The sequence below is a fragment of the Trichoderma ghanense genome (genome assembly GCF_004382785.1).
Source record: "Trichoderma ghanense strain CCMA-1212 chromosome Unknown scaffold_8, whole genome shotgun sequence".
Lineage (NCBI taxonomy): Eukaryota > Fungi > Ascomycota > Sordariomycetes > Hypocreales > Hypocreaceae > Trichoderma > Trichoderma ghanense.
Window position 1 is genome coordinate 984,466 of NW_027395671.1, and position 27,272 is coordinate 1,011,737.

Genomic DNA, 27,272 nt, shown 5'->3' on the forward strand with positions numbered 1-27,272 from the left:
GTTTCCCACCACTCATTCTGCCCATTTCTTCATTACAAAGCATTCCTTGTGCACAGCCTCCGAAGAGGCGTTCCAAAACATCTTCGTACCTGTACTCGAGCTGCGCGCCTGCACCAAAATGGGGCGCTTCCTCGGTCAAGGCACCTCACCGAGTTTCTCCGACATTCACCCGAGGTGAGAGCAGGCTGACCTTGACTTTTCCATCAGCAGCCTTGCCGCTAGCGCGTCGGTCATTGTTCCAACTCGCAACATTTTCACTCCAGTCCGCAACCATGGACGACCTGTTGAACCTCGAGCTGCTGTCGCTCGTGTCCAAGGTCACCTCGGAGCTGCAGAACCACGTCGGCATCAGCGACAAGACCCTCGCCGAGTTCCTCATCGCCCAGCGCCTCGAGAGCTCCTCCAGCGATGACTTCCGCAAGAGGCTCGAGGCGCTCAACGCCGACTTCCCGCCCAGCTTGGTCGACAGCCTGGACCGCCTCGTGGTGGCCATGCATCCCAAGTTCAAGGGCCAGAACGGAGATGCGCACCACGACGAGCCGCACCATCACCGGACGCGGGAGGAGAACGAAAAAGTGTTTAGTGGACTCGCCCTGCCCGACAAGAAGCCTGCTTATGACGACGGCGCGGACGCCATCGACGATACGCTGGCGCTGCTAGAGGGGCTCGAGGGCAAGGCAAAGAAGGAGAAGTCGTCTAGAAAAAGGAGCAGAAGCCCAGAGGACGGCGCTAGAGAATCAAGATCACGGAGGCATCGATCAAGATCTCGAGACGGCCGGAGGCGGGACAAGTACAGGTCACGATCACGATCACGATCGCAGGACGCCGGCGACGGAGACTGGCGGGACGGGTTCCGAGAGAAGAAGTCGCGAAATCGACGACGATACGACTACAACGACGACATCGACGAGTTCAGCCGGGCTCCCGCACCCGAGATTGATGACGAGCCGATCATGAACAAGGTGTATCAGGGCCACGTTACTGGAATCAAGGACTTTGGCGCCTTTGTGAATATTCACCATATCAAGGGCAAAGTCGATGGCCTGGTTCACATATCTCGCATAGTCTCCGGCCAGCGTGTAAACCACCCCTCAGATCTGCTATCGCCTGGGCAGCAGGTCTGGGTCAAGGTTGTCAGCATCGAAGGCCGCAGGATAGGGCTGTCCATGAAGGATGTCGATCAGGAGACCGGCCGAGATCTCGAACCACAGGCGAGATTGACGACTGGCGCCAACATGGAAGCCCTCGGTGGCCGTGGAAGGAACGGATTCATCGACGATACCCCTGCGATGCCCCGAGATACCCTGGGACCCCCGAGACGGCAAAAGAAGCGCATGACTTCACCAGAACGCTGGGAAATCCGGCAGCTCATCGCATCAGGCGTAGCCAAGGCTTCAGACTACCCCGACCTCGAGGAGGATTATAATGCGACGCTCCGTGGAGAGGGCGAGATGGAGCTGGAGGAAGACGTGGACATTGAAGTTCGAGAGGAGGAGCCGCCTTTCTTGGCGGGCCAGACGAAGCAGTCCTTGGAGCTGTCTCCTATCCGCGTGGTCAAGGCTCCTGATGGATCCATGAACAGAGCGGCCATGGCAGGAACCGCGCTTTCCAAGGAGAGGAAGGAGTTGAAACAGAAGGAGGCTGAGGCTGCCAAGGAGGAATCAAAGGAAAACCTCTCCGCCCAGTGGAACGACCCAATGGCCGACCCCGACAAGCGCAAGTTTGCCAGCGATCTCAAGAATGCGCGAATGGCTGCCAGGACAGAGGAGGAGCCTGAATGGAAGAGAGCACTCATCCCCAAGGGCCAATCATTGGGCAAGCGCACCAATCTCAGTATCAAGGAGCAACGAGAGACTCTACCCGTCTTTGCGTTCCGTTCCCAGCTGATCGAGGCGGTGCGCGAGAACCAGATCTTGATTGTGGTCGGAGAGACTGGCTCCGGAAAGACGACCCAGCTGACCCAGTATCTCGCCGAGGCCGGGTTCGCCGAAGACGGCATCATTGGCTGTACGCAGCCTCGCCGTGTCGCCGCCATGTCGGTTGCGAAGCGTGTGGCGGAGGAAGTTGGCTGCAAGCTCGGCGAAGAGGTTGGCTACACTGTCCGTTTCGACGACTGCACCAGCCCTGCGACGAGAATCAAGTACATGACGGACGGCATGCTGCAGCGAGAGATTCTCGTGGACCCCGACTTGATGCGGTATTCGTGCATCATGCTTGACGAGGCCCACGAGCGAACCATTTCTACCGACGTCTTGTTTGCCTTGCTGAAGAAGGCATTGAAGAGGAGGCCCGACTTGAAGGTCATTGTGACTTCGGCCACCCTGGATGCCGACAAGTTCTCCGCCTATTTCAACGAATGTCCCATTTTCACAATCCCTGGCCGAACATACCCTGTCGAGATCTTGTATTCTCGCGAGCCCGAATCCGACTATCTCGACGCCGCGCTTGTCACAGTCATGCAAATCCACCTGACGGAGCCCAAAGGAGACATTCTACTGTTCTTGACTGGCCAGGAGGAAATCGACACGGCGTGCGAGATTCTGTACGAGAGGATGAAAGCTCTTGGGCCGAGCGTGCCTGACCTGCTTATCCTGCCCGTATACGCACAGCTTCCGAGCGAGATGCAGAGCCGTATTTTCGAGCCCGCTCCGCCCGGCAGTCGCAAGGTTGTCATTGCTACGAATATTGCCGAGACCTCCATCACGATTGACGAGATCTACTACGTCGTCGACCCCGGCTTCGTCAAGCAGAATGCCTACGATCCCAAGCTTGGAATGGACTCGCTGGTTGTCACGCCCATCTCCCAGGCGCAGGCCAACCAGCGTGCGGGTCGTGCCGGTCGAACAGGCCCTGGCAAGTGTTTCCGCCTGTACACAGAGGCCGCTTACCAGTCTGAGATGTTACCGACAACAATCCCCGAGATCCAGAGACAGAACCTGTCGCACACGATTCTGATGCTCAAGGCCATGGGCATCAATGACCTCCTGCACTTTGACTTTATGGACCCGCCGCCCATCAACACCATGCTGACGGCGCTGGAAGAGCTGTATGCCTTGAGCGCGCTGGACGACGAAGGCTTGCTGACCCGTCTGGGTCGGAAGATGGCGGATTTCCCCATGGAGCCATCGCTGGCCAAGGTGCTGATCGCTGCCGTTGACTATGGCTGCTCCGACGAGATGCTCAGCATCGTGGCCATGCTCAACTTGCCCAACGTGTTTTACCGCCCCAAGGAGAAGCAGTCGCAGGCCGACCAGAAGAAATCCAAGTTCCACGATCCTCACGGCGACCACCTGACGCTTCTCAACGTGTACAATGCCTGGAAGAACAGTGGCTACTCGAACCCCTGGTGCTTTGAGAACTTTATCCAGGCGCGGTCCATGCGGCGAGCCAAGGACGTGCGAGACCAGCTCGTCAAGATCATGGATCGCTACAAGCACCCGGTCGTCTCCTGCGGCCGCGACACGCAAAAGGTGCGGCAGGCTCTCTGCACGGGCTTCTTCCGCAACGCGGCGCGCAAGGATCCCCAGGAAGGGTACAAGACCCTGACGGAGGGCACGCCGGTGTATCTCCATCCCAGCTCGGCGCTGTTCGGGAAGCAGGCCGAGTGGATCATCTATCACACGCTGGTGTTGACGACGAAGGAGTACATGCACTGCACGACGAGCATCGAGCCCAAGTGGCTGGTCGAGGCGGCGCCGACGTTCTTCAAGGTTGCGCCGACGGACAGGCTGAGCAAGAGGAAGCAGGCGGAGAGGATCCAGCCGCTGTATAACAAGTTTGCGGGCGAGGATGACTGGAGGTTGAGTGCGCAGAGGAGGGGCGGAAGGGGCGGTGGTGGTGGTACTTGGGGTTAAGGGACGATATGTTTACATTCTTCTTTGTGGTATGCATGGCGTTCTTTTGGTCGTTTTTTTGATGAAAAGATGTGCATTGCTTTATGGAAATGAGCGAGTCAACGGGAAGGGAGTGGTTTTCGCATTTAGAAGGTTGAATCAAAGAAATGGCTGGATGATCAGACCGAATACAGACTGGATACACGCTCGTGCAATGAACGATCTGCTGATGAATGAGTGTCTATGCCGATCGTCCACTGTCTTGATCGCCATGCATGTGATATAGCAGACTTGGGCAAGGAAGATGGAAGAGGCTAATCAGACCTGGAGTGTAAAGGCCCAGGAAAAGAGTGTATAGACCTTTGAATGGCCTTGAATGACATCTCCAGTCGGCTATATGTAGATGGATATACATATTATGATTTGAATTCATGCTCAGAAGCAGCAAGATTTGCATCCTCTGCAGCACCTTTTGGTGAGTGTATCTCCTCGCCTTTTCTAGATGGCTCGACTTTCATCGAGTGGTTGTCCTCGCTGCCTGTTGCCAGCCCGTTTGATCTGTTGCTACATAGAGATCCCATAGGTCAAATGATTAGTACCCGAGATGAGATTGGGCAGGAATTTGTATAATTGGAATGGGATTCCAATCAGTTCCGAGAGGGCTGAGCAAACGCCTCGCGATGCAGGTTGTCAGCGGCTAAAACGGAGCTTGGGGAGAGGCTCAGCCCGTTTTGCGCCTTTGGGAGCCCTGTTGGCGTCTACCCAGTATCTCTTGCGGTGGGCGCTCGGTGCATTATTTTACTGCTGAAGTGACCGAGATGAAAGACACGGCCATGGAATGGAGGCTGTGGAGGCTATGGGAAAGGAAGGAGTCGCTGATGATGGGGTTTGGAGTCATGCTCGAATAGGGAGATGCAAGCAGAACAAGGCCCTTCACGTTGATGAGGTGACACCGTCTACATGTGCGTGTTTGGGTGAAGAGCTAGATGACGCCCTTGTAGACTGTCCGTTTCTACCTGCTGTTTGTATCGTACCCAGGGGTGGTGAATAGGCAGGATGAGGGCGTGGCTGTGGTTGAGGAGCTGACACGTATCTTGGCATCCCAGTCCATGCGTGAATGGGGTTTTTGACGCAGCATCTGGCACCATGTGGTTGGACATGGGCGTGCTAAAACGAGTCACGCGGGAGTAGAAAAAAGAGAAAGGGCGAGAAAACTCGAGGGAAAAAGAAGAGAAGAGCAAGCAGTTGGAGCGTGAGGGCGAGTTGGTGGCAGTGGTGCAACGGGGGATGCCTGCGAAATCGGGTTGGTTACCTTGATCGTCTTGGGCGGCATTAGCTGTTTCACGTACTGACAAACAGTCAAGTATTTGCCTCTGAAAGGTCACATGCGGTGTTTATAGAAAAGTATGGTTGGGGGACGATCAAGGAAGCCAGGGAGGAACAGGAAGAGAAGTGGTGGGAATAGAGGAGAGGAGGAGAGGAGAGGCTGAGTACGGAGGCTGCCTCAAGCTGAGCCCGTACACGCATTTTCGGTGACTGTCACAGACCCCCTGCAGCAGCAAACAAATCCACAAAAAGAGTCAAGCATGGAATCCCGTCAAATCATTTGGCGCTCGCTATCGTTTGAACTTTGGAATCGAGCACTTATTACGTGCATGTTTGCCGCGTGGGATCCCAGGCAATCCCGACTAGAAAAAATGCGCCTTACCGGCCATCGGGACGATGCCGCGCACCTGCCATTGGCTGGGGCGGAGGAATGCGCTGAATGTCGAGGCTGTGGCTCAGCTGCTTGGCTTTGTCTTGTCTTTTTGACTCGGTGAGGCAAGCACGGATCAAACAGACGGAGAGGGCAGAGAGCAAACATTGAACAAAGCCAGCGTGAGGCCAAGGGGGAGGCGATTTTTGGTGATGAATCGAAATTGCTGGGGGCTCCAAGCCGGCGACTCGGCACAGCACAGCACCGCTTGGCACAGCGGTCAGAGCTCCCTGTGGCTCCAGAGGAGCAGCCGCTGTAAGTCGGCGCCCCCAGCTGCTAATTGCGTGCTAGCCACGGGCTGGACAGGGCGCCAGAGGCGTCGGGTGCGACCAGCAGGCTAGACCGGGCCTGGTTTGGTGGCGGGAAAAGGTTGAGCGACGATGGATGGGAGATTAACGTCGGGTTCAATCTTCGGTCGGTCAGAAGCCGCCACTCTGTTCCGCCGACGCCTTGACCGTGTGGCTTTGTCCGTCTCTCGCACGCCTTGACTCTTTCAACCCTCAAGGCATTTTCCCCCCCATCCCCTCTCTCTCTCTCTCTCGTCCTTTTAAAGCCTCCGCGATCCCCCGATCGGATGCTCGACATGGTTGCGCGACTGCTGTGACTGCGACGCCCCTCCGACGGTCCTGAAACCCGACAATCAGATCCCGTCATTAACTCCATCCCTGGCAGCCCTGCAGCCGTGCCTTAGCCTGAGTCCGGCCCGTGAACGAGGAGAGACAAGACACGATCCTACTCCCTCAGGGACCTCATTTATTCTAGAAGCATCGCCTCTTTTGCCGACTACACCTAGACAGGAACAGACGCGGCATCCCTTGATAGAGCAGAGGGATTCGGAGAGAGAAGAAGCAGCAGAAGAAGGAGAAAGGAGAAGAAGCAGAAGCCGTTACGCTGGAACCAGACACGGACGCCGAAGCCATGGGCGCAAAGAAGAGGATCCCCAGCCCCGACGAGCTGCGCGACTACGACCATGCCGTCGCCGGACAGTGAGTCGATTATTCCACCGGCAGACAAGATCGCTACTTTGTGCTGACCATGCCCTGCGCAACCACAGTGCGGGCACCTTGTGTGACGCCGACGGCGAGCTCTTCATCAAGCCCTGCACCCAGACCGAGATCGCCTTCTACCAGGCCGTCGAGGCCAACGGCTACCGCGACTTCGCCGAGATCATGCCCCTTTTCATGGGCGACCTGCAGCTGAGCAGCCCTCAGGATGTGCCTCTTGACGATGCGCTGCTCGGCGTCATCTCCGACGACGGCGTCGAGACCTCCAAGGAGAGCATTGCCGCGAAAATAGTAGAGCAGGTGGCCAAGGTGGTGCCCAGCGCCGTTGCCGAGTGCGCGGCCTCGTGGGTGCCTAACCAGGGCAAGAAGATCAAGACGGACAAGTCGGTGGTGCTGGAGAATGCCTCGTTCGGCTACAAAAAGGCAAACATCCTCGACGTCAAGCTGGGCGTCCGGCTGTGGGCCGACGACGCCCCTGCCGAGAAGAAGCGCCGATTTGACGCCATCACGGAGCAGACGACGCACGGAAACCTGGGCTTCCGCATCTCCGGCATGAAGGTCTACCAGGGCTCGGGCGACAAGGCCAAGTGGGACAAGGAGGGCTACATGATCTACGACAAGGACTTTGGCCGGCTGACGGTCAACGACGACAACGTGGTCGACGCCTTCCGGACCTTCATCTTCAACAAGACCGCCGGCATCGACCAGGCCCTGGGCAGGGCCGTGTGCGCCGCCTTTGTGCGGGATCTGGAGCGCGTCGAAGAGGTCTTGATGAACCACGAGACCCGCATGTACTCGTCGTCCCTCCTCTTCATCTTTGAGGGCGATGGCGCCGCTCTCAGCGAGGCGATTGAGAAGAACAACGAGATCATGGAGCGTGAGTCGGCCGAGTCGTACACCTGTCCGCCGGTCTCGCGCACAAACATTGGTTTGGAAGATCGCATGGACAGCGGCATCGCTTTGGAGGACGAGGACGACTCTGCCAACGGAGACGACGACGACGACGACCTCCAGCTGCCCAAGATCTATACCCTGAAACTCATCGACTTTGCGCACGCAGAATTCACTCCCGGCCTTGGACCAGACGAGAACACGCTGACTGGCGTCCGGAGCCTGTTGCGGATATTCAGAGAGCTGGCCGGCGAGGATGACTAGACAACTAGACTGATGCACGGTGGCATGGCTTGCTTTTATTGGTTGCTCTCTCGGGGCTGTACGCAACGTCGGTACGGGCCGGAGAGGAGACCGCTGGCGTTGTTGGCGTTGACGGCTTTCGCTTGCCGAGAGCAAGGACGGCATCACTTGCGTCTTTTTGCGTCCGAAATTACTCCTGATACCCGCCGGAGAAGTCTGAGTGAGGACGAAACAGAAAAGGGGAGCCTAAAAGGGGGGCAATGCCCGGATGGAGGTGTTTGCGGTGTTGCGAGCTGGATTCAAAGTGATGGCTCCGCACGGAATTGGGGACATGGCATCTATCATCTGTCTTTTCTTCTGCCTTAATGACGATATGATGGGCTGGGCGCAACAGGGTTGCTTTTTTTTTTTTTTTCTTTTTCTTTTTCTTTTTCTTTTTCTTTTTCTTTTAATTCTTTTCCTTGGGACCTTGTTCTGGAGTTTGGGGGGAGGCAGAGCGAATGGACGCCTGACTTGACTACATGGATAGCAGTTGTTGAGCGGGCTTTAGAGAAGAGTGTCGTCTCTGCAGGTAGAACATGACCGGAGACAGCAGTAGACGCTTCCAGGGTATCACTTCTGATGCTTCTTTTTTCCCCTTTATGAGAAAGAAAAACAATAAACATGAATGAATGCACTGATGATCTGCTTTGATGCACCGGAGATCGATCTAGGCTCTAGTGTGAGCGCTACACATGCTGAAAGACGTCAGCTCAGCGGGCCGGTACGCCTAGAAGGTTAGCGGACAGACGAAAGTTGTTATCAGCTACCCAGCGTTCAGTGGAGATGCAGCAGGATGGGGCTGTATCTGTTATCAGGAACGTCCGACCCCACATGGGACTTGTTCCCGCCTTGCCTTTTCCCGCTATTATCGGTTCAATCGCAAGCTCGACCTCGAAGCTTCATTTTGCAGCTTCAAGCAACGGACGGGCGAGCTGATTGATTACGGACAATCTGCCCTCTTGTCCTCACATCATCTTTATGTAGGCGGCCATGTCCATTCCCGGCCTTGGGCAGATCCCGGTACAAGTGCGTCAACCACCATCATCACCCTCTGATTCAAACATTCGGTTTCCATCAGCTCTACTGACAACTCGACCATCATCACAGGCGGCCGTTTCCTCGACGCGAACCATCTCCCTCCGCCCCGCGTGGGAATGGCGGTTCCAGGTGCCCGCCGGCGGCTCCATCACCGTCAAGGTGCTCTCCGGCACCGCTGAAAAGGACGGCGTCGAGCTGCCGCTGCGCAATTCCTACACCTTCTCCGGCATCAAGTCCAAGATCCTCACATGGCACGGCTGCGAGCTCGAGGTCGACGGACGCTGCGACCGCGACTCTGTGGCCGAGTACCCGAATCCGGTCGCCAACCCGGCCACTTCACACATCAATCTGCATGCGCGGCTGAGCGACATGCGCGTGGACGCTACACGACAGCGACGAGAGGGGCCGAGAGTGCTGGTCGTCGGGCCGCCGAACTCGGGCAAGACGACGCTGGTCAAGACGCTGACGAGCTATGCCACGCGCCAGGGATACCAGGTGATTACCGTCAATGCGGATCCCAAGGAGGGCATGCTGAGCCTGGCGGGGACGCTGAGCGCGAGCGTCTTTGCGACGGTCATGGATCCCGAGGCCGTGGACGGCTGGGGGTCGACGCCGACGAGCGGGCCGAGCACCGTGCCCGTGAAGCTGCCCATGGTGTTTCACTACGGGAGGGAGTCGCCCGAGGAGGACGAGGACTTTTACCGCGAGCTTGTGGCGAGGCTGGCGGGGGCTGTCAGTGGGCGGTTGAGCGAGGATGAAGAGGTTCGGGGGTCAGGGGTGATTGTGGATAGCATGGGGATCAGTGAGGGTGGCCAGGTCGGGATGGACCTGGTTGCGCACATTGTCGACGAGTTTTCTAGTCAGTGGTGTACGTCCCTGGCACTTGTGGTTACGAGGTGGCTAATTGGTGGTGTCTACAGTCAATATTGTGGTGGTGATTGGATCGCCCAAGATCCATGCGGATCTCACGACCCGGTTTGCGAGCGAAAAGACGAGCCTCGGTGAACAGATACAGGTGGTTGCGCTGGACAAATCGGATGGCGTGGTCGAGAGGGACGAGGCGTTTCTGCAGCACTCCCGCGAGGCTGTGATTAAAGAGTACTTTTTTGGGGATGCGAAGAGGACGCTGAGCCCGCAGATCCAGCAGGCTGATTTCGACGCCCTGACCATTTACAAGCTTGCAGACTGTACGTTTACGCTTGCCGACTGGGCTCTTTACATGTGATACGCAGGTTACTGATGGTTTCGTACAGATTCGCCCGATGAGAAGCACAGCTTGGTCACGGAGGAGCCGTCATCGGTCATGCAGCACTGGACCTTTGCGGTGATGAACGCCTCCGTGCGCGACAGCCCGGACGTGGTGCGCGCGGCCAACGTGATGGGCTTTGTGTACGTGGCCGACGTCGACGAGGACAGGCGGAAGATGAAGATTCTGGCCCCGGTGAGCGGCAGGCTGGGCGACAGGCCGCTTGTTTGGGGGAGGTGGCCGGAGCCGTACATTAATTTGTTGGGATAGCCTTTTTGAATGGTTGAAGCAGGGCAAAGACGCCTTGTCCACTGGGAGATGTTTGCGTGTGAGGTGTGGTGTGTGGTGTGACTTGTGTATGCTGTTTGTGTCTTACCGAGTTTATGACAGGTGACTCTGCTTGGCCTGTGTTGCCTGTGTATGGGAGAGTACGGAGCACGGAGGAGAAAGCTCCAGTTGCCGGACGATTGCATCTCGATTCAATGGCAGGTGTTGGTTGGCTGCCTCTCTCGAGTGCTTGCGATTGCATTACTCGTGGGTATGCTTGTCTGATGTACAAGGCATCAGGTGGCATATGCCAAGGGACACCATATGCAGCAATGGCATCATGTGCGTCCTGTTCCGGACAGGTAACGTAATGGCAATCGAAGATGAAGCGGACGCTGTACAGTGCATCGGCAAGGGAGGCTTAGGAGGCTTAGCAGATGGGAGGTTTTCTTGATTTCTTCTCTTGGCGGGAGATGACGAGAACGCGGGTCGAGCCAAGAAAGACGGAGGATGAGAAGGCGAGAGAATGCTCCGTGGTTTGGGGGCTGAGTAGGACCTGTGGCTTGAAGTGGCGGAGGAACTGGAGGTGGGAACGTTCAGAGTTGCTTTTGAGGGAAGCCTATGCTGGTGGGGATGAAGTTACTTTTGAAAGAGAATGATGACAATGGGTAAAGAAGAGAAAGTAAGTGATGGATTCGTTGATTGAATGCCAAAGCATTTCTCTACTCCAGCGTAATCAAATGTGCCTAGTCCAAGTACCTTGTATCTGCTCTGTGGCGGCTTACAACTTCAGGCCGTTTAAACGATGATACTGTAAACACCACGGCAAGTTTACTTGGGGCGTGGGAGGGACTAGGACCGAATGAGATAAGCATGGATGGAGAGGTAGAGCACGTGTGTGCCGCCACAGGGAGGATACGTAAGATTGACGGGGGAAGTTGATGTGTGTAGGTGTGGCTGCCAAGAGAATTGGCGTTTGACGGTGATGGGTTTCTTGGTGTATTGGGTGCGGGGTTACATGGGTGATTACGGACGGTGATGCTGGATGGCGATGTGGATGGTGATATGGATGTGATGGTGACGAGGAAGATGGTCAAGATGAGCAAGATGAGAGGAACATGGCTTATGGTGTTTGATATCTCCGGCTACCCTGGATCAGACGTGGAATTAGAGGCTCAAGCAATAGTAACGGCAAACAGCCACAGAAAACAAATTCACGATGGTTTACAGAACAAGTCCTCGAGAGACACGGCCACCAAGGTGCTGCTCCCCGTCACGCTCAAGCTACGGTTCCGAGACGGCCTGCCAGCCACTGACACGCTCCACTCGGGCTACTCCAGTGCGCAACCCCACGGCACGGCGGCAACGCGCAATCATGTCATTCTCAACGACGGGATGGGACGGGAGGTGGAGGGGTTGCGGCACGTGCTGGGTGATGGAACTGGGAATGGTGTGGGACGTGGGATGGGGATGTTGATGCTGATGCTGATGTAGATGCCGATATCGATGCTGAAGTAGATGTAGATGAAGAGGAACGATGTTGAACGTCAGGAGAAGACGGAGCATGTCAACGGGTTGTTGTCGATGTCCGGTGCGGCTATCGATAACTGCCCTTTCCTCTCAGGGAGAGACCTCACGAGACAACCGAGACAGAGGCGTTCTCAACTTCTTCAACTCGCGGAAACTCAATCTCACATTGTCATCATAGTGTCTCTCAACCCAATCACGCAAAGCAGCCCCTGCTCCCGATGACAGTTCGCTACTGTACAATACTGTACTAGCACAGCAACCAACCGCAAGTGGGCGCACGTCTTCCTCCAAGCGGAAGCCGGTGTATCTCGTCAAGCTCGTCCGGTCTCCCCCTCCCACACCAGCTGCATGCACATCATGCTCTATCTGGGCATGCTAGACCATCCGCCGCCTCCGTCTGATAACGGCTCCCTCTAGCATCGGTTTCTCTCCCCTGTGATTTGCTGATTCATTCCGCCCATCCAGCCAGGTGCTCTTTGCCGAGATATACTTCCAATGTTTGTATAAAGTGGCGTGGGAAGCTGCGCTCTGTCTAAGATGTACTTGCTTTCCCTCGCCTTCTCTTCTTCCCTCTCGCCTCGTTTCTTTGCCTTTCCCCAGGCTTCGCCTTGGCCCTTTGTCTGATTGCTTTCCCTGGACCACCCAGGTTGTATTGTATAGCCCACATACGTATACCTATATAACCAGCCCGGACGGTGTCTGAAGGAAATTGGAATTTCTCTTCACCCCCGTCTTCTGCACTTCCGCCCTATTCATTAAACTTCTCTCACCCCCCTCAATAACCGCGGTTCACCCTCCCATCCCGCCATACCAGCAACGGCAGAGGGGCAACGAGGCTAGCCAGACCCCTTGGCTCTCCATCCCGGAACAAAAACCTTATCAGGACAACATCTCTACAACAAAGGCCTCGCGTCTTGTCCCGGCTGGAAACAGCTTCACGATACCCGTTCGATGGGAGAGACCGTCATCGTCTTCACGAATGGTGCACAAGACGCCAACGCCTCGTCGGACTCGTCGACCCTCTCCAGCGGCCAGGACGACCAGCCCCCTATAGCGGAACCCCCCGACATAGCATCAGCTATAGAGAAGCCGCTCTGTCCTCACACCCTCTCCGCCCGGCGCGTTGCCGAGCTGCTGCAGACCGACGCCCAAGATGGACTAAGCGACGTCGAGGCGGCCGCCCGCCTGGCTCGGGACGGCCCCAATGCCATCAAGGGAGCAAAGGGCATGTCCCTCTGGGAGATTTTCCTCCAGCAGGTTGCCAATGCGCTGACCGCCGTGCTCATCGCCGTCATGGCCTTGTCCTTTGCCATTCACGACTTTGTCGAAGGTGGCGTTGTTCTGGCTGTCATTCTCCTCAATATCATCGTGGGGTATGTTGCAAGATAAGAAAGATGCCGACGCAGAAAGGAAGAGACCAAGCCTCCTGCTGTAGATATTCTTCTTCTTTTCCCCTCTTCCCTTTTCCTTCTTCTTCTTCTTCATGCATTGCTTACCATGTCATCAAACGACCTGCAGGTTGATCCAGGACTACCGCGCTGAGCAGACCATCCAGTCGCTATATGCCTTGTCCACGCCCAAGTGCAAAGTCATTCGCAATGGGTTCAACACCACCGTCAAGGCGGAAACCCTGGTCAAGGGCGACCTCGTCTGGCTCTCCACCGGAGACGTAGTTCCCGCCGACTTGCGTCTGGTGCAGGGCATCAACCTCTCCACGGATGAATCCCACCTCACGGGCGAGTCCGTGGCCATCAGCAAGAAGCCAGACGCCGTCTTCAACGACGCCGAGCTCCCCATGGGCGACCGCACGAACCTGGTCTACACCGGAAGCTCCGTGACTCGCGGCCGGGGAACCGGCGTCGTGATATCGACCGGCATGGACACCGAGGTGGGCCAGATTGCCCAGCTGCTGCGTCAAAAGAAGAAGCAGAACACTGGCTCCGGGCCCGTCAGCAGGTTCTTCATCAACTGCCACCAGACCACCAGGAGCATTCTCGGCCTCGAGGGGACGCCCCTGCAGGTCACGCTGAGCAAGTTTGCTCTGCTGCTGTTTGGCCTGGCCGTCCTCCTGGCCGTCATTGTCTTCTCGGTCAACAAGTGGGACATGGACGACAATGTCCTGCTGTACGGCATCTGCGTGGGCGTTGCCGTTATCCCGGAATCCCTCCTTGCCGTGCTTACCGTCACTATGGCTGTCGCTACCAAGGCAATGGTCAAGGGCCATGTCATTGTCCGCCAGATGCCGTCCCTCGAGGCCGTGGGCGGAGTGACCAACATTTGCTCCGACAAGACGGGCACCCTCACCCAGGGACGCATGATTGCCCGCAAGGTCTGGCTTCGCGGCGGCCTCGTTGGCCTCATCGAGGGCACTGCCGACCCGTACGACCCCAGCAGCGGCACCGTGTCCTGGTCCGGCTCGCTCGCAGGCACCTGCTTCAACGCCTTCCTCGACACGCTGTATCTGTGCAACAACGCCACCGTCTCGGACGGTAAGAAGGAGCTCGAGACGGACTCGAGCAGCGTCACAACGACGGCCCTGGGGTCGGACGAGTGGAAGGCTGTGGGGGAGCCGACGGAGATAGCTCTCAAAGTCTTTGCCCTGCGCTTTGGAAAGAATAAGACGGCCGGCGATGAACTCATCGCGGAGCACCCCTTTGACTCGTCGTGCAAGCTCATGAGTGTTGTCTATGGTGGCGACCTTGAAGCCACGTGCCAAGTATATACCAAAGGTGCCGTCGAGGTAGTCTTGCCCAAGCTGGACGAGTCCGAGGAGCTGAAGCAGAAGATCCACGCCCAGGCGGAGGAGCTCGCTGCCGAAGGCCTCAGGGTGCTGTGCATCGCCAACAGAAGCCTGGACCGCGAAAAGGAGGACGCCCACGACCGCTCCCGGGTGGAAAGCGGCCTCCATTTCCTGGGCCTCGCCGGTCTCTACGATCCTCCACGTCCCGAAACGGCGGACGCGGTGGCACAGTGCCGCCAGGCCGGCATCGCCGTGCACATGGTCACTGGCGATCACGTCAAGACGGCGACTGCGATTGCGTACGAGGTCGGCATCCTGTCGCACAAGGCCCCCCTGAAGCCGACGACTGTCATGTCCGCGGCCGACTTTGGCAGCCTCACGGACGAGCAGATCGATGCCATGGATACGCTTCCGCTCGTCATCGCCCGGTGCAGCCCCCTGACCAAGGTCCGCGTCATCCGGGCGCTGCACCGCCGCGAGGCGTTTTGCATCATGACTGGCGACGGCGTCAACGATTCGCCCGCGCTGAAGCAGGCCGACGTGGGCATCGCCATGGGCGATAGGGGCAGCGATGTGGCGAAAGAAGCGTCGGACATGGTGCTGACGGACGACAACTTTGCGTCCATTGTGACGGGCATCGGGGGGGGGGGGGGGGGGGGGGGGGGGGGGGGGGGGGGGGGGGGGGGGGGGGGGGGGGGGGGGGGGGGGGGGGGGGGGGGTGTTTGTAGTCTGTAGTCTGTGACTGACTTGTCCTGCGTCCAGTTTCTCCTGCATCTCCTCACCTCCAACCTCGCCCAGGTCATCCTCCTGCTGATTGGGCTGGCCTTCAAGGACGAGAAGCAGGTCGCTGTGTTCCCGCTGTCGCCGCTGGAGATTCTCTGGGCCAACCTCGTAACCTCGTCCCCCCTGGCCCTCGGCTTGGGCCTGGAGGAGGCGCAGCCAGACATTCTGCGGCGTCCGCCCCGCAGCCTGCACAAGGGCGTCTTCACCCTGGACCTGATCCGGGACCAGTTCATGTACGGCACCTTCATGGGATCGCTCTGCCTGGCCGCATTCATGCTGGTGGCCTATGCGGCCTCTGGGCACGGCTTCCACAATCTGCCTGTCGACTGCAACGAGCGCGGCCACGACGGCTGCGGCCCCGTCTTCCGTGCCAGGGCGGCCACCTTTGCCACGCTGAGCTTTTTGCTCCTGGTTACTGCCTGGGAGGTGAAGCATTTCCACCGCAGCCTCTTCAACATGGACGAGAGGTGGAAGGGGCCATTTTCCGTCTTCAAGACGGTCTATCACAACCACTTCTTGTTCTGGTCCGTGGTGGCCGGGTTCGCCATTACCTTCCCCGTCATCTACATTCCCTACGTCAACAAGGTTGTGTTTAAGCATCAGGCATTGACGTGGGAATGGGGCGTCGTCTTTGGCTGTGTGGCGGTGTACGTCGTGCTGATTGAAGCCTGGAAGGCCATCAAGCGCCGCTTCAGCCTCGGCATCGACAAGCATCCCCACGAGGTGATCGTCTCGCAGGTTTGAATGGGGGTGTCTCTACGCCTGTTGGCTGAGTCTGGCTGCAAGGCATACTTGGGGAGGGGGAGGCAGCAGGGGTAGTCTTTCTTTCTTTTACTCTCTTTCTTACTCTCTTTCTTTCTACTAGTACTCAACAGATTGGATCTATACTATCAGAATGTTCTACTTCATTAGTTATGCAGTATTAGTTATTCACTCGTTAGGCAATAGTGGAATTTGTGAGCGAATCATGTGGCTGGTGAGGTGAAGTAACGCGTAATGTCATTCTAGTGTATGCGTAGTTGGTGCGTAAGTGCGTAGGCTATCTAGAAGCAAAACAAGCATTGCAAACGATCCGAACATGCAGAAAGGCAGACAATCGAGCAGGTAAAGCAAGCAGCAAGCAGCAGACGAGCAGTCAGATAAGCAGACAGGCAGAGACAGGCAGATAGATAGGTATGTAGCGCAGAAAAGAACTGGTCGTGGAAAACGTATCTAATGCTAGCGAGGGGAAAAAAAAGACGTCAAGATGGTATATAGTTGGTATAGTGGGCATATGTTCCTCATATGTCGTCGCGTGTGATGTTCATGCAATGTTTCATGTGTGGTGGTTTCATGTGATGTTCATGTGAATGGTCGTGTAGAAGTCTTGAGTGAGTTGATGTCTTTGAGCCGATGGGCTGGAAATGCTTTTGTGCGATGGCGTTGCTGTTGGTTGGGTTTGATTGAGAGTTTGAGTTGAGAGTTGAGAGGCGGTGGTGGTTGAGAGGTTTAGATGGGAGTGCCGGGGGGTGTGGCGGTTTTGATGTCTGTTTGGATGACCTGTTTCACTACATTAGTCTCACTTCATGATTGGAACAAGTGTGTGTTTCGTTGTGCATATTGAAAGGGGGGGCAAGCTGAAGAGGGGGGTTTGAGGATAGATGAGTTTGAAGGCGTGAGGATTGAGTTGACGACTGATGAGGTTCAGAGAGCGAGGGAGTGAGATGGGGAGGACTTACGAAGTTCCAGCCGCTGATGCCTTCCCATTTGCCGCGGACGTACATCTCGTAACTGAAACAATGTTAGCTTCTTTTCTTTATTCTTCATCGGTGGAATGTGGGAGGGTTGGAGGACGGCAGCGGAAACGGGGTTCGGTAACTCACCACTGAGGCTCGCTGATGCGGTCCACGAGAGTCTGGATGTGCGGGTACTTTTCGATGGCTTGGGGCCAGTCCCATGGGTCTGCGTTGGAAGCCGCCTTGTCCTGCTCGAATCGTCAGTATCCCTCGTGATCCAGAGATGGATGATGATCTCGTGAAGAGAGTTGGGTGACGTACCTTGATCTCGTCGGCAGGACCGTTGGGAATGTCCGCGTAGGAGCGCTTCTTCTTGGTGTCGCCCTTGAGAAAGTTGCCTGTGTCGTTCTTCTTTGTGATGGCGCGGGTGTAGCCTTTATCTCTTGTTAGTTGTCTTGATTCATTCTTGTGAGAGTGGGAGTGGGCATGGGGAGATGGGGACTGACCTCCTGTGAAGGTGACTTCGGGGACGAGCCTGAGAAGAAAACGTTAATGTTTACGAGTTGACGATGAGAGGGCAGGTGGTGTTTACTTCATCTTGGCGGTGTAGGTAATGGAGGTGAGCTGCGTGTAGCCGGAGCAAGTGACGGTCGTGCTAAGTGACTGTTAGCTTATGATGAGATGGGAGTAGGAGGAGGGAGAGGAGAGCCGTACGCTCGGTTGGCGGGGCAGATGACGGGGTAGTTGAAGTCAATGTCGAGAGTGACTTCGTTGCGCTTGATGTCTGCGAAGGAGTCTGAAGCGTGGAAGGCCTCCTGGATTGTGTGTTAGTTATAAGACAAGGTAACTTTTTTTTTTTGTGGTGGGATATTGGGGCGTACCTTGATCTTGGCGCTGATGACCTCTTCGATGCCCTTTGCCGAGGCGTATCTATAGGAATTAGCTATTCGTCTCATAGATGGGGGGAAAAGGCAGATGCTGGCTTACTCGTTCTGAGCGGTAAACATGGCGGCGTTGGAGTGGGTGACTGTCTCCGTCTTGGTCTCCTTGATGGCGATGTTGACTTGGGTGCTGCGCAGACGGTGAGCAAACAACGAAGACGGGCTATGGAACGATATCTTGATGTAAGGGGGACTTACTTTTCTTCCTGAGCTGGCACTGTGATGGTTTTCACCTAGATTGTTTTTCATCTGTCGTTTAGCATGACCGGACGTAGGATATTCGAAGGGGGAGGAGGGGAAGTACGGACAGTAAAGGGAGAGAGCTCCTGGACGATGGGCTCGTCGAATACAAAGTCGGAGAATTCGGCTCTCCAGTTGTCGAAGCGAAGGCTCGTGCAGTGCTTGTTCTGCAGGAAGAAAACCACAAGTTAGCCCCTCTTCCTCTTTGTGCCCCGGAATAGTCCAGGGTAGGTGTTTTTTTTGTGTGTGTGCTTGTTTTTGGTTCTTGTGTGTTCTTTCATTAATATATGTACATACGCCGTATCCCTTTGGCTTGCTCAGGTTCTTGAGCAGATAAGACCTCGATTTGCCTTCGGGGCGGAGCTCATGCTGGAATTCAGACCCGCTGGAGATCCAGGACATGCCGAGGAGACTAGCGATAGGAATGTGTGAGTAGGAATCTTATCAACCAGATGGCGGCCGAGTACAGAGATTTTTTGAGGAATCTGAGCAGCCATATGACGGCGTAGTAAGGAGAAAATCTTGCATACTTGGCTAGGTCAGCAAAGGGGCGGCTTATTCCGTGGATGACTTTGGATTCCAGCTCCGAGGTCGTCGATTCGTAGCTGATGCCCTGGGGTGTGTGTGTTAGTTTTGCGGACGAAAAGAGGAAGAAGGGAAGGGGGATGGTTTTTGGGCGGTGTTTGGTCGAACCTTTAACTTGAAGACAGCTTGGGCGCGTCTGGACAACTGTTAGCAGCTTGGAATCTTACACACGAACAGGGGGGGTAGCAAAGACTCACCGGATGTTGTCGTACAAAGTGTCGGCTTTTCGTTCAAAAGTCTCCCAAGTCTTTTTTTTATCAAATTTCACGTCAGCGATTCGCTTCCCCAAACGTCGCGAAAACTTACCTCGGCCTGCTTCGTCGTCTCGCCACAAGCCTCCCCAAAGTAGGCCATCTTGGCCTTGCGGACGGCCTCCTCGAGCTTCTCGGGGGTGTCGAGCGTGAAGTCGACGACGCCGGCGAGCACCTCGTTGACGCAGCGGTTGAGCGCCTGGCGGTTCCACTTGTTGACGAGCGAGTCGAGCAGCAGCAGCTTGGCGATGTGGTAGTCGGCGATGCCGGCGGCGAGGCGGTTGCGGGCCTCGGTGACGCGCAGCCGGGCCTCGTCGGTCGTGAGGCTGAAGTGGGAGACGCTGCTCTCGAAGGCGGCGCGGGCGGCGGACTCGCAGGCGGCCAGGTGCGAGGTGATTTTGTCCTTGGAGAGGAAGCGCGTGATGGGGAGGGTGTCGCTCTGGTTCTTGAAGTCTTCGATCTGGGCCTTGACGATGCGGTCGAGCTCCTCTTCGATGTACGACAAAAAGTCTTTGAGGACTTGTTTGAGGCGTTAGTCAAGGGCTCTTATCAAGTTAGTGAGGAGGGAGAGGTTCATACCCGCCGTGTACTTGTCGCCAAAGGTGCTCTTCTTGGCCGACAGCTGGTTGTCAAACTGGTTCAGGTAGTGGTCGTACAGCCGCGTGCTCATCGGCTGCTCCTTGAGGAAGGCAATCAGCTCGCTTCGGCAGGCCGTGGTGTCTGTGATGGCCTTGAAGTCGCCCACGTCCTCCTTGGGCAGCAGGGACTCGTCCAGTTGTCTCTGATAGGCGGCCAGGTATTTCTCTAAAGAAATCAGTTAGACTAGATTTATGGGCAAACGGCGTGCAGGTCCTGCTTACCCAGCTCCTGGTCGACCAGCTTGGCCATCTCCTGCTCTCGAACGGCCACCTTTGCGGCGACGAGGTTCTTGGCGTTGTTGGCCTTTTCGGTGTAGTTGGCCTTGATGGCCGCGGCATTGTCCCACAGATACTCGGTGTCGATGGTGTTGTAGTAGTGGGACAGATGAGAGCTCAGCAACTCGTCGGCGCTCGTCTCCCAGATGGACTCGTCCCCGACGAGGCTCTCCTGGTAGAGCTTCTCGAGCGCGGCGGCAAACTGCTCCGCGCTCGTCGTGTCCAGCTCGACGAGCCACGAGGCCCAGGCAATGTTGAGGTTCTGCCTGGCCATGGCCGCGGCGGTGAAGAAGGCGCGGTCGTACGTGACCGAGTAGTTTCGCACAAGAGCCTGCTCGTCGTACGAGGAAATCTTCTTCTTGTACTTCTCCAGCAGGTCGCCGTGCAGCTGGTCCAGGAGCTTGTCTGCCGTGTCGACCGAGATGGTCTTGAAGTTGGACACGGCGCCTGTCACCGTGTCTTGTATTGAGCCGACGAGCTCTGTGAGCTCCTTTTCCGCAAAGGCCTCAATCTTTTGCAGGTTGGCGGCCAGGACTTCGTTTCTCTGGCCTTCTGACTCTTTTGTCAGGCTTGCACAAGTATCTCTGCGTGATATTGTTAGCTCTGAGCAGTGAGCGTGAGCATGTCAAGCCTTTTTTTACCTGATGGTCTGCTGAGTGAGATATCTCAGTGAGCCACGGACGTCGGTCATGCATTTCTGCGTGATACGGTCGAGTTTCTACAGCTTGATTAGACGGGGCACTCTAAAAAAAAAAATGAGAGGTGTATAAGGTGCATACCTTGTTGCAGTCCTTGGTGCTAATCAACGACGTGTCCTGGGCCAGCCTGTTGCACGCTTCTCTAAAGTCGTGGTGGAACTTGATGTGAGACCTGTTGATGGCCTCGTTCTCGGCAGCCCGCCAGATGTCGGGAACGTGCAGCTGGCCGTTCTGCTCAAGCCGGTTAATTGACTTGACGATGCTCGACACAAAGTCGGCAGTCGAGGCGCCGGTCAAGGGCGCGCCGGCAACGAGTCGCGGGCTTCGAAGCATCTGCGAGAGCTGGGCTCGCAGGTTCTTGAAGTCCTTGACGTAGTTGTCGTTGAAGTCGTCGAGGACAAGGAACTCCTTGGTCTTGTCGTTGATCTTGGCCTGGACGCCCTCCTTGAGTGAGTTGCCGCGGAGGATGTGTACCTGGATGTGTGAGCTTTGTGTCTGTTTCTCATGTTCCTAACGGCATGGCTTACTGTGACATCTTCAAACTCGGCGGCCAGCTTCTCTCGGATCTTGTTTCTCCTCTTGATGGCCTCGGTCCTGCCAATTTCCTTCCTGAGGATGTTCTTTCGGACGTCGTCCACTGGTGGGGTTAGTTGGCATAAAATAGCTGCGTCTTGGAATAAAACTTACCAGAGCCTCCAAGATCATACCTGTTGAATTGTTAGACAATTTCTCATTCTTCGCTGCATTGTTAATGAACTCACTTGTTGATGATGATGATCAGCTGGCCAAACTTGGGCCCAGTCGTCTTCTTGTCGCCGCCAAAGTTCAGCTTATCGGCAGCCAGCGTCATCATGGCCAAGCTGGTCAGAATGGTGTCCTTGGCGACGTCTGTGGTGTTGAAGACAATGACGCGGGAGCACAGAACCGCGGGAGTAAAGAGCATGATGCTGTCATGGAATCAGAACGCCTATCATCACAAGCACGACAACAGAAGGGATGGTGCTACGAACTCGTATAAGTCGCCCTGGTCGCCATGGCCTTCCGTGTCCAGGAAGGCCACTTTCTGGTTGGTGTTCATGGGCACCTCGACGCCGTCATCGAGCCTGGAGAACTCCTTGACGCCCATGATCTTGTTGCCCAGGTTAGTGCCTGTGGAGGAAATCAGTACATGTGAGCCGGCAAGATGTGTGGTGACGCTTCTCTACCTCTTGTCCATGATTCAGCTCCGGGGCTGGTGGAAAACAGCGGCTCATCGGTGCATCCCGCGAGGAGGTTCATGAGGGTCGATTTGCCACTCCGCGTAGGACCCATGATGCTGATGAGGTTGAGGGCATCGTTGATCTGCCGCAGATGGTCGTTGACATCGTCATGGCACTGGAGAACGTAGTTTGTGACCTCGTCGGGGTCGACGTCAGTAGCATCGTCGAGGTTGACCCTCTCGCTGGCCGTCTTGACGCTGACGGCCTTGAAGCTGGTGGTCCTGGAGCGGAGGCTGGGGGCGGCTTCGCTGACGGCGGTCTCACCGTTGACGGTCTCACCGTTGGCGGTCTCACCATTGGGAGTCACGCCATTGGGAGTCTCGCCGGAGGGAGTCTCGCCGTTTACAATCTCACTGTCGCCGTTGACGCCGTTGGTGGTGGCGGCTTCGTCGCCGGCCTCGGCTTCATCATCGCCGGCGGGCTCCGCACTGGAGACGTTCTCGCTGGGGGTCAGTTCACTCGGCGTGTCGTCGTCCTCCTTCTTGACGCCATTGTCAATCTCGAGCCATCGCAGCTGGTCGCTGGTCCCGCCTGCAACCAGCTGGAAGCTCTCTTCCTCCTGCAAACTGCTCGGCGATGACGAGGTTCTGCGGTTAGTTGCTGTTTCTGCGCCATCTGTTGGTTCAATGGTTGAGGAGATGGGGGGGGGCCATACTTTGAAGGATCATTGAGCTCCAAGCTGTTCATCCGATCGGTAGAGGTGCTAAAACGGCCATCGCTCTTGGAGAGTCTGTTTTTTTGCTCTACAAATGGTGCGGGCGATGAGTATCAGAACAAGCTGCAAGATTTACGCGGCGACGCGGCGAGAGAGAGAGGATGGGAGAGAAGATGAGAGGTTGATAGCATACTGGTTGATTTGGACCACGACGGCATGCGCTGAGACAGCGACCTCATTCTCATAACCATGTTGAACGGCTTTGGTCGTGAGCTGTGTCGCTCAGCTCAGCTTGTGCGTCTGCGTCTTTCTACTCCCTGGCGTCTTCTTCTCTGCTTCAGCTTTCGGCTTCAAAAACAATGGATGATGAGCTCTTCGAAGCCGTGGCTGGCATTGTATAAAATCAACTTCACGCCATCAAGCGGTAAAGGGAGTGGGAAGAAAAGGCTGGCAGGCAACCCCCCCGGGGAGAACTGAAACGGCTTAGCCCGGGCCCAGGATATGGATGTGGATAATGGATACTATGTATGGTATGGATATGGGTGGCATGGTATGGATGCAGCTATGGATATGGATATGCCGACTTGTGCTGTCGTCCGAGTCCACGTCAATGCAGGCCCTTGGTGTGAGGCCGCGGCATGTGATAGGTCGCGGGCAGGGGCCTCTCTTGCTGGGTTGGGCTGCCATGTCAAGACGTCCTGCAGTGCCTGACTCTGAATCGAGGGCTTGCACAAGCAAGCAGCGTTATTACTGTGTTGAAGCGTTCGAGGTGAGCGTGTTTGCGTGCGTCTCTCCTCCTCCAACACCTCCCCCCCCCTGCTCTGGCTGTGAAAGGGGTCCATCCCATCTATCCCGTTACACGTATTATTTGGGAGATCAGGCGGTCACACACGTGGAGACTCGGTTCACTGACTCGTCGCTGGAGCTGGTGTTTAGGGACTAGGTGCGCAGAACACGTCAACCCATGAAGGCCAACCTATGCCTGAAGCGTGATAACGTCGCTCTGCTCACCATGCACCACGATAAGGCGGGGAGCCGGCCATTGGCCTGTAGGGCTTCCGAAACGGTGGCGACGGGGCAGGGAATCGATTCATCGCAGAGGACGAGCAGCGTCGTGCAGCGAACGTTAGGGGTCATCATGCACATGCAACCCTTTTAACCATCAGGATGTTTGCAGGCGCCGCGGATGCCGCCCGGAAACTCTTTTCTGCTTCTGCTGGTTTTCTGGCTTTTCATGATCATGAGTGGACGGAGCATCGTTTGGCATTTGTAACGAGTAACCCCTTGAGTCACCTTGGTTGGTGGTGGCCAACGGAGCGGCCTGCGAAGAACTGGGCTCGCCTCCTCTTCCCCTCTCCTCATTCGTCCCCCCCGTTTGACGACGTGCATGACAAGGGCTCAGACTTTCGCCTCCTTGGGGCTTCGCTTTCTTGCTTTACAGTACAGTATCAACAAGGCCTCGCATCGACGATTCCGCAGGTTCTCAGCAACGTGAATCAGCAGAAACGCGCGTTCGGATAAGCAAACGCCAGAGATTGTCCCGTGCAAGGGGGAGCTAGAGTTTTAAGACCCAGGCTCCCGCGCGTTAAAACATAAAAGCGGCCGCCGCTTGTTCACCGAATCTTTTGGAGTCTTTGCACAACTTGTACTAAAAACGCAGATGCTAGCGGAACCACCCGCTTCTGTTACGACGGGAGTGGAGGGACAAATTGGCGTCGAGCTGACCGGGGGGGGGGAGTTTTGAATCTGCATGTTCCCACTTTTGCATCTTGTTTCTTTTGTTTCTGCACTTGTTGCACACCGAGATGACGGCGATCACTGTTATCGGATGTTATTCTGGACTCGGAGAGCCATCCTTGAGGGCACCTCAAAGCAATTGATACTCGATGAGTGTCTGTCGTTTCAGGAGGGCTCACCCGTGGCTGGCTGTCGGTTATACAACGACATGGATAGAGAAGACACAACTTGTGCCATCTTCCATCGCTTACAGGACCCGGCAACGCCTCCAACTCATGATAACTCCCCGAGTCCTAAGCGATGCTCGTACTCTGTCCCCCGTGCGACCCAGGCCATCTATCAAACGCAAAACCAACCTCTCGAAACCGCATCTACCAGGGTCCTCAAGCCTCGGCGCCTGCGCTTAGGCCGCGATCCCAACATTAGCCTCCTCCAAACCCGTGCTCCTCCAGCCAACCAAACCGACAAGCAGACAAACGCTCTCCCACGCTCTCCACAGCAAGATGCATCCCAGCCTATCCACCTGCGGTCACCTGTCCTGGTCCACCGATACAATACGTGCATATACTCCATAGGACTTTGGACTTTTTGGGGCGATATGGGCATGGGATCGTAGGCGGCTGCATGTATCCCGGTCTGTTTGGATATGGACCACACGTAGGATGGGGACCATGACGACGGTGACGTCCCTTTGCTTCGAGGCGATTTGCTCGAGACGAGGTCGTTTTTGCCACGGTTGAACAGCAGCCGACGAGACTTATCCAGCCGCGTTCGGATGCGTTGGTCGCTCTGGCGTCGGCTGTCGTACGAGTATGACAACTGTCCCGCTGGGTGTCCGTGTCACTTCTCGTGCTCATGGCGTAACCTCGTCCTCAGCCTCAAGTTCTCGACTTCAGCCTCGGCCCTCTTCCAAGCCCAGTCTCCATGTTCAAGCATGCGTCGGGATTCATCAGCCCATCTGGGCTTCTACGGGCGAGTTACCTGATGCTCTGAAAGGCAAGTTCCATTCAGAGATATCGTGATGTCGGTGGGCTGCCACCACGGAACAGGATGCATATGATGACATTCGACTAGCTCGCTAGAAGCTCTCTCGGGGCTTTTGCAGAACGAGCAAATCCGTCGAAGCTGCGCGTTTCCGTACATCGCTTCGAAAGCACGCACACTTTGCCGTAGATGGCCACATCCTTCCCCAGATTCTGCACCATATGCATGATGCCCGCTGCATGTGCTCCATCACGCCGTCAGCAGTTCAGCCGTCATGGCCGGAATCGTGACTCGTGAGGACATTGGCTGTAAATCATTGGCCAATGTGAGCCCGCTGTCACTCACGATAGGGAAATATGGTGTTGCTGGCGGGACTCGAACTGCGATATCCATACAAGAATCCCCAATCAGGCATCAGTGCATGTTGTTCTCCATTTGACGAGGGACTTTTGATCGTGATTGGAAGGTGAACTCCGCAATAATGGGAATCAAATTCCCCAGTATCGGTTGACTTCCTTTCTTGTCGTTGTCTTGATGTATAACTCGCCGAGACCGGCTGGACGTTGGAGTCTGCAACACCGCGATAGAGGGTCCTTGATGATGCATCAAATCTCGTTGAAGCTGCTGATTCCGGCTGCTGGGCTTCGGATCCATTTGGATGATACCAGGCCTCTGACCATGAGAGAGGCGTCGTTTGTGAGATGCATGAACTGGGAAGTTCGTGATCCCAAGCCGAAGGTTGGCTGTCATATACTGATAGGTAGAAATCTGATGAGTACCCGCAGTTTGCAGTGTGGCCTGCAGCCATTAGACAAAGACTGCGGTTCAATCTTCTAGCACCCTAGTCCAGTAAGCAACTATTGTCCGAAGAGAGGTAATATGCGGCTCGTCTTTCTCACTGCCGACATGTTGGTCGGCGGGATGAAGAGGCTCGGGTGTAAGTGTCAGGCTGGACCAGCTTCATCCGGCGTAAAAGCTACATGAACCACACGGCTGGATTGGCGACCATTCTGGCGGTAAGCATGCAAATGTTGTTTTGGTGGTTCGCAGCAACGTTGGGTTATGTTGCAGAGTTGCCTTCACCGTTGCGGGCGACCGAGTTCATGGCCGGGCTGCGGTCCCAAGTCAATGTCGGCGCCCTGATTCGAGGTCCATGTCTGCTTTCGAAGCGGATATCGGTATACCCTGGGGAACAGAAACGAAGTAGATCTCGATCAGAAAGGAGTCTGTGTGCTTGGTCTCTTAATTGACAAGTAGATGGTTAGATTATCTTCTGTATAGGGGGCCCATCGGAGCCATTTGCATCGCCTCGTTTGCGCATCTTCCAGGTTAGTTGTTTACCGTATGGTGAGAGGCGGACAACAACCACCGCTCATCGAGCTGACAGCAAATGGTTGGAACATTTCGAATGAACCTGTGCGCTTATATTATATGCATAGTATGTAAAGATGAAAGATCTGGTTTCCCAAGGATCCGATCGAAGATGCATAGCCTCTTATATACGCGCAACTTATAAATTCGGGGAGACGGGCCGAAGAGGCCGGGTGCTCCCCTGAACTCCGCACGCAACGATGACCTTGCACTAACGGAACGATTCATCTGCTTATCAGCCAACCCCTATATCAGATTTTCTCGAGTTTGAAGGGAGCTGACGCATATGAGGGATGAAGCCATCCACTCTTGGAAGCATTGGAGAAGATATCTCGAAGGGCCATATCGCTCATCCGGTTTTCTGTCAATTCCGTCGATGCTCATTGCCGATTGTCAGTCAGCCAAGGGTATCTCGTGCATACTTCGTAAAGTATGCTTTGAATGATATTCCGTTACATTTGATGTGGGCTGGCTTGAATGCTTCCCTATTTGACGGGAGCATCAGCGCGGGTTAGGTCCACCTCTGCCCAAGAGGCAATGAAAGGCAGA

At 55.8% G+C, this 27,272-nt stretch overlaps 7 protein-coding genes across 7 annotated transcripts; 6 read left to right on the plus strand and 1 right to left on the minus strand.

Annotated features, from left to right (window-relative positions):
- Positions 1–272: 272 nt before the first annotated feature.
- On the plus strand, positions 273–3,854 carry CCMA1212_006941 (Pre-mRNA-splicing factor ATP-dependent RNA helicase prp22; the record flags this gene model as incomplete). The annotated part of the gene is made up of 1 exon (XM_073704130.1): positions 273–3,854. One exon carries the CDS (start codon positions 273–275, stop codon positions 3,852–3,854), a length of 3,582 nt encoding a protein of 1,193 aa, XP_073557412.1.
- Positions 3,855–6,507: 2,653 nt separating this feature from the next.
- Positions 6,508–7,748, plus strand: CCMA1212_006942 (Inositol polyphosphate multikinase; the record flags this gene model as incomplete). Its single annotated transcript, XM_073704131.1, has 2 exons — positions 6,508–6,575; positions 6,644–7,748. The coding sequence occupies 2 exons, from the start codon at positions 6,508–6,510 to the stop codon at positions 7,746–7,748; spliced, it is 1,173 nt and encodes a 390-aa protein (XP_073557441.1).
- Positions 7,749–8,600: 852 nt separating this feature from the next.
- On the plus strand, positions 8,601–10,323 carry CCMA1212_006943 (mRNA cleavage and polyadenylation factor CLP1; the record flags this gene model as incomplete). Its single annotated transcript, XM_073704132.1, has 5 exons — positions 8,601–8,609; positions 8,754–8,795; positions 8,877–9,666; positions 9,728–9,994; positions 10,061–10,323. The coding sequence occupies 5 exons, from the start codon at positions 8,601–8,603 to the stop codon at positions 10,321–10,323; spliced, it is 1,371 nt and encodes a 456-aa protein (XP_073557411.1).
- A 1,035-nt stretch (positions 10,324–11,358) lies between these two features.
- On the plus strand, positions 11,359–11,814 carry CCMA1212_006944 (uncharacterized protein; the record flags this gene model as incomplete). The annotated part of the gene is made up of 1 exon (XM_073704133.1): positions 11,359–11,814. The coding sequence occupies one exon, from the start codon at positions 11,359–11,361 to the stop codon at positions 11,812–11,814; it is 456 nt and encodes a 151-aa protein (XP_073557290.1).
- Positions 11,815–12,801: 987 nt separating this feature from the next.
- Positions 12,802–16,117, plus strand: CCMA1212_006945 (Calcium-transporting ATPase 3; the record flags this gene model as incomplete). The annotated part of the gene is made up of 3 exons (XM_073704134.1): positions 12,802–13,223; positions 13,369–15,217; positions 15,353–16,117. The coding sequence occupies 3 exons, from the start codon at positions 12,802–12,804 to the stop codon at positions 16,115–16,117; spliced, it is 3,036 nt and encodes a 1,011-aa protein (XP_073557434.1).
- A 744-nt stretch (positions 16,118–16,861) lies between these two features.
- Positions 16,862–22,882, minus strand: CCMA1212_006946 (uncharacterized protein; the record flags this gene model as incomplete). The annotated part of the gene is made up of 27 exons (XM_073704135.1): positions 16,862–16,912; positions 17,092–17,143; positions 17,236–17,336; positions 17,410–17,522; positions 17,595–17,623; positions 17,681–17,743; positions 17,803–17,903; positions 17,970–18,018; positions 18,076–18,159; positions 18,228–18,262; positions 18,338–18,436; positions 18,567–18,681; positions 18,800–18,882; positions 18,963–18,990; positions 19,052–19,101; positions 19,161–19,624; positions 19,685–19,909; positions 19,966–20,603; positions 20,661–20,737; positions 20,799–21,191; positions 21,245–21,354; positions 21,405–21,424; positions 21,479–21,664; positions 21,728–21,866; positions 21,923–22,563; positions 22,632–22,719; positions 22,825–22,882. The coding sequence occupies 27 exons, from the start codon at positions 22,880–22,882 to the stop codon at positions 16,862–16,864; spliced, it is 4,092 nt and encodes a 1,363-aa protein (XP_073557433.1).
- Positions 22,883–24,576: 1,694 nt separating this feature from the next.
- Positions 24,577–24,984, plus strand: CCMA1212_006947 (uncharacterized protein; the record flags this gene model as incomplete). Its single annotated transcript, XM_073704136.1, has 1 exon — positions 24,577–24,984. The coding sequence occupies one exon, from the start codon at positions 24,577–24,579 to the stop codon at positions 24,982–24,984; it is 408 nt and encodes a 135-aa protein (XP_073557432.1).
- Between the last annotated feature and the right edge of the window lie 2,288 nt (positions 24,985–27,272).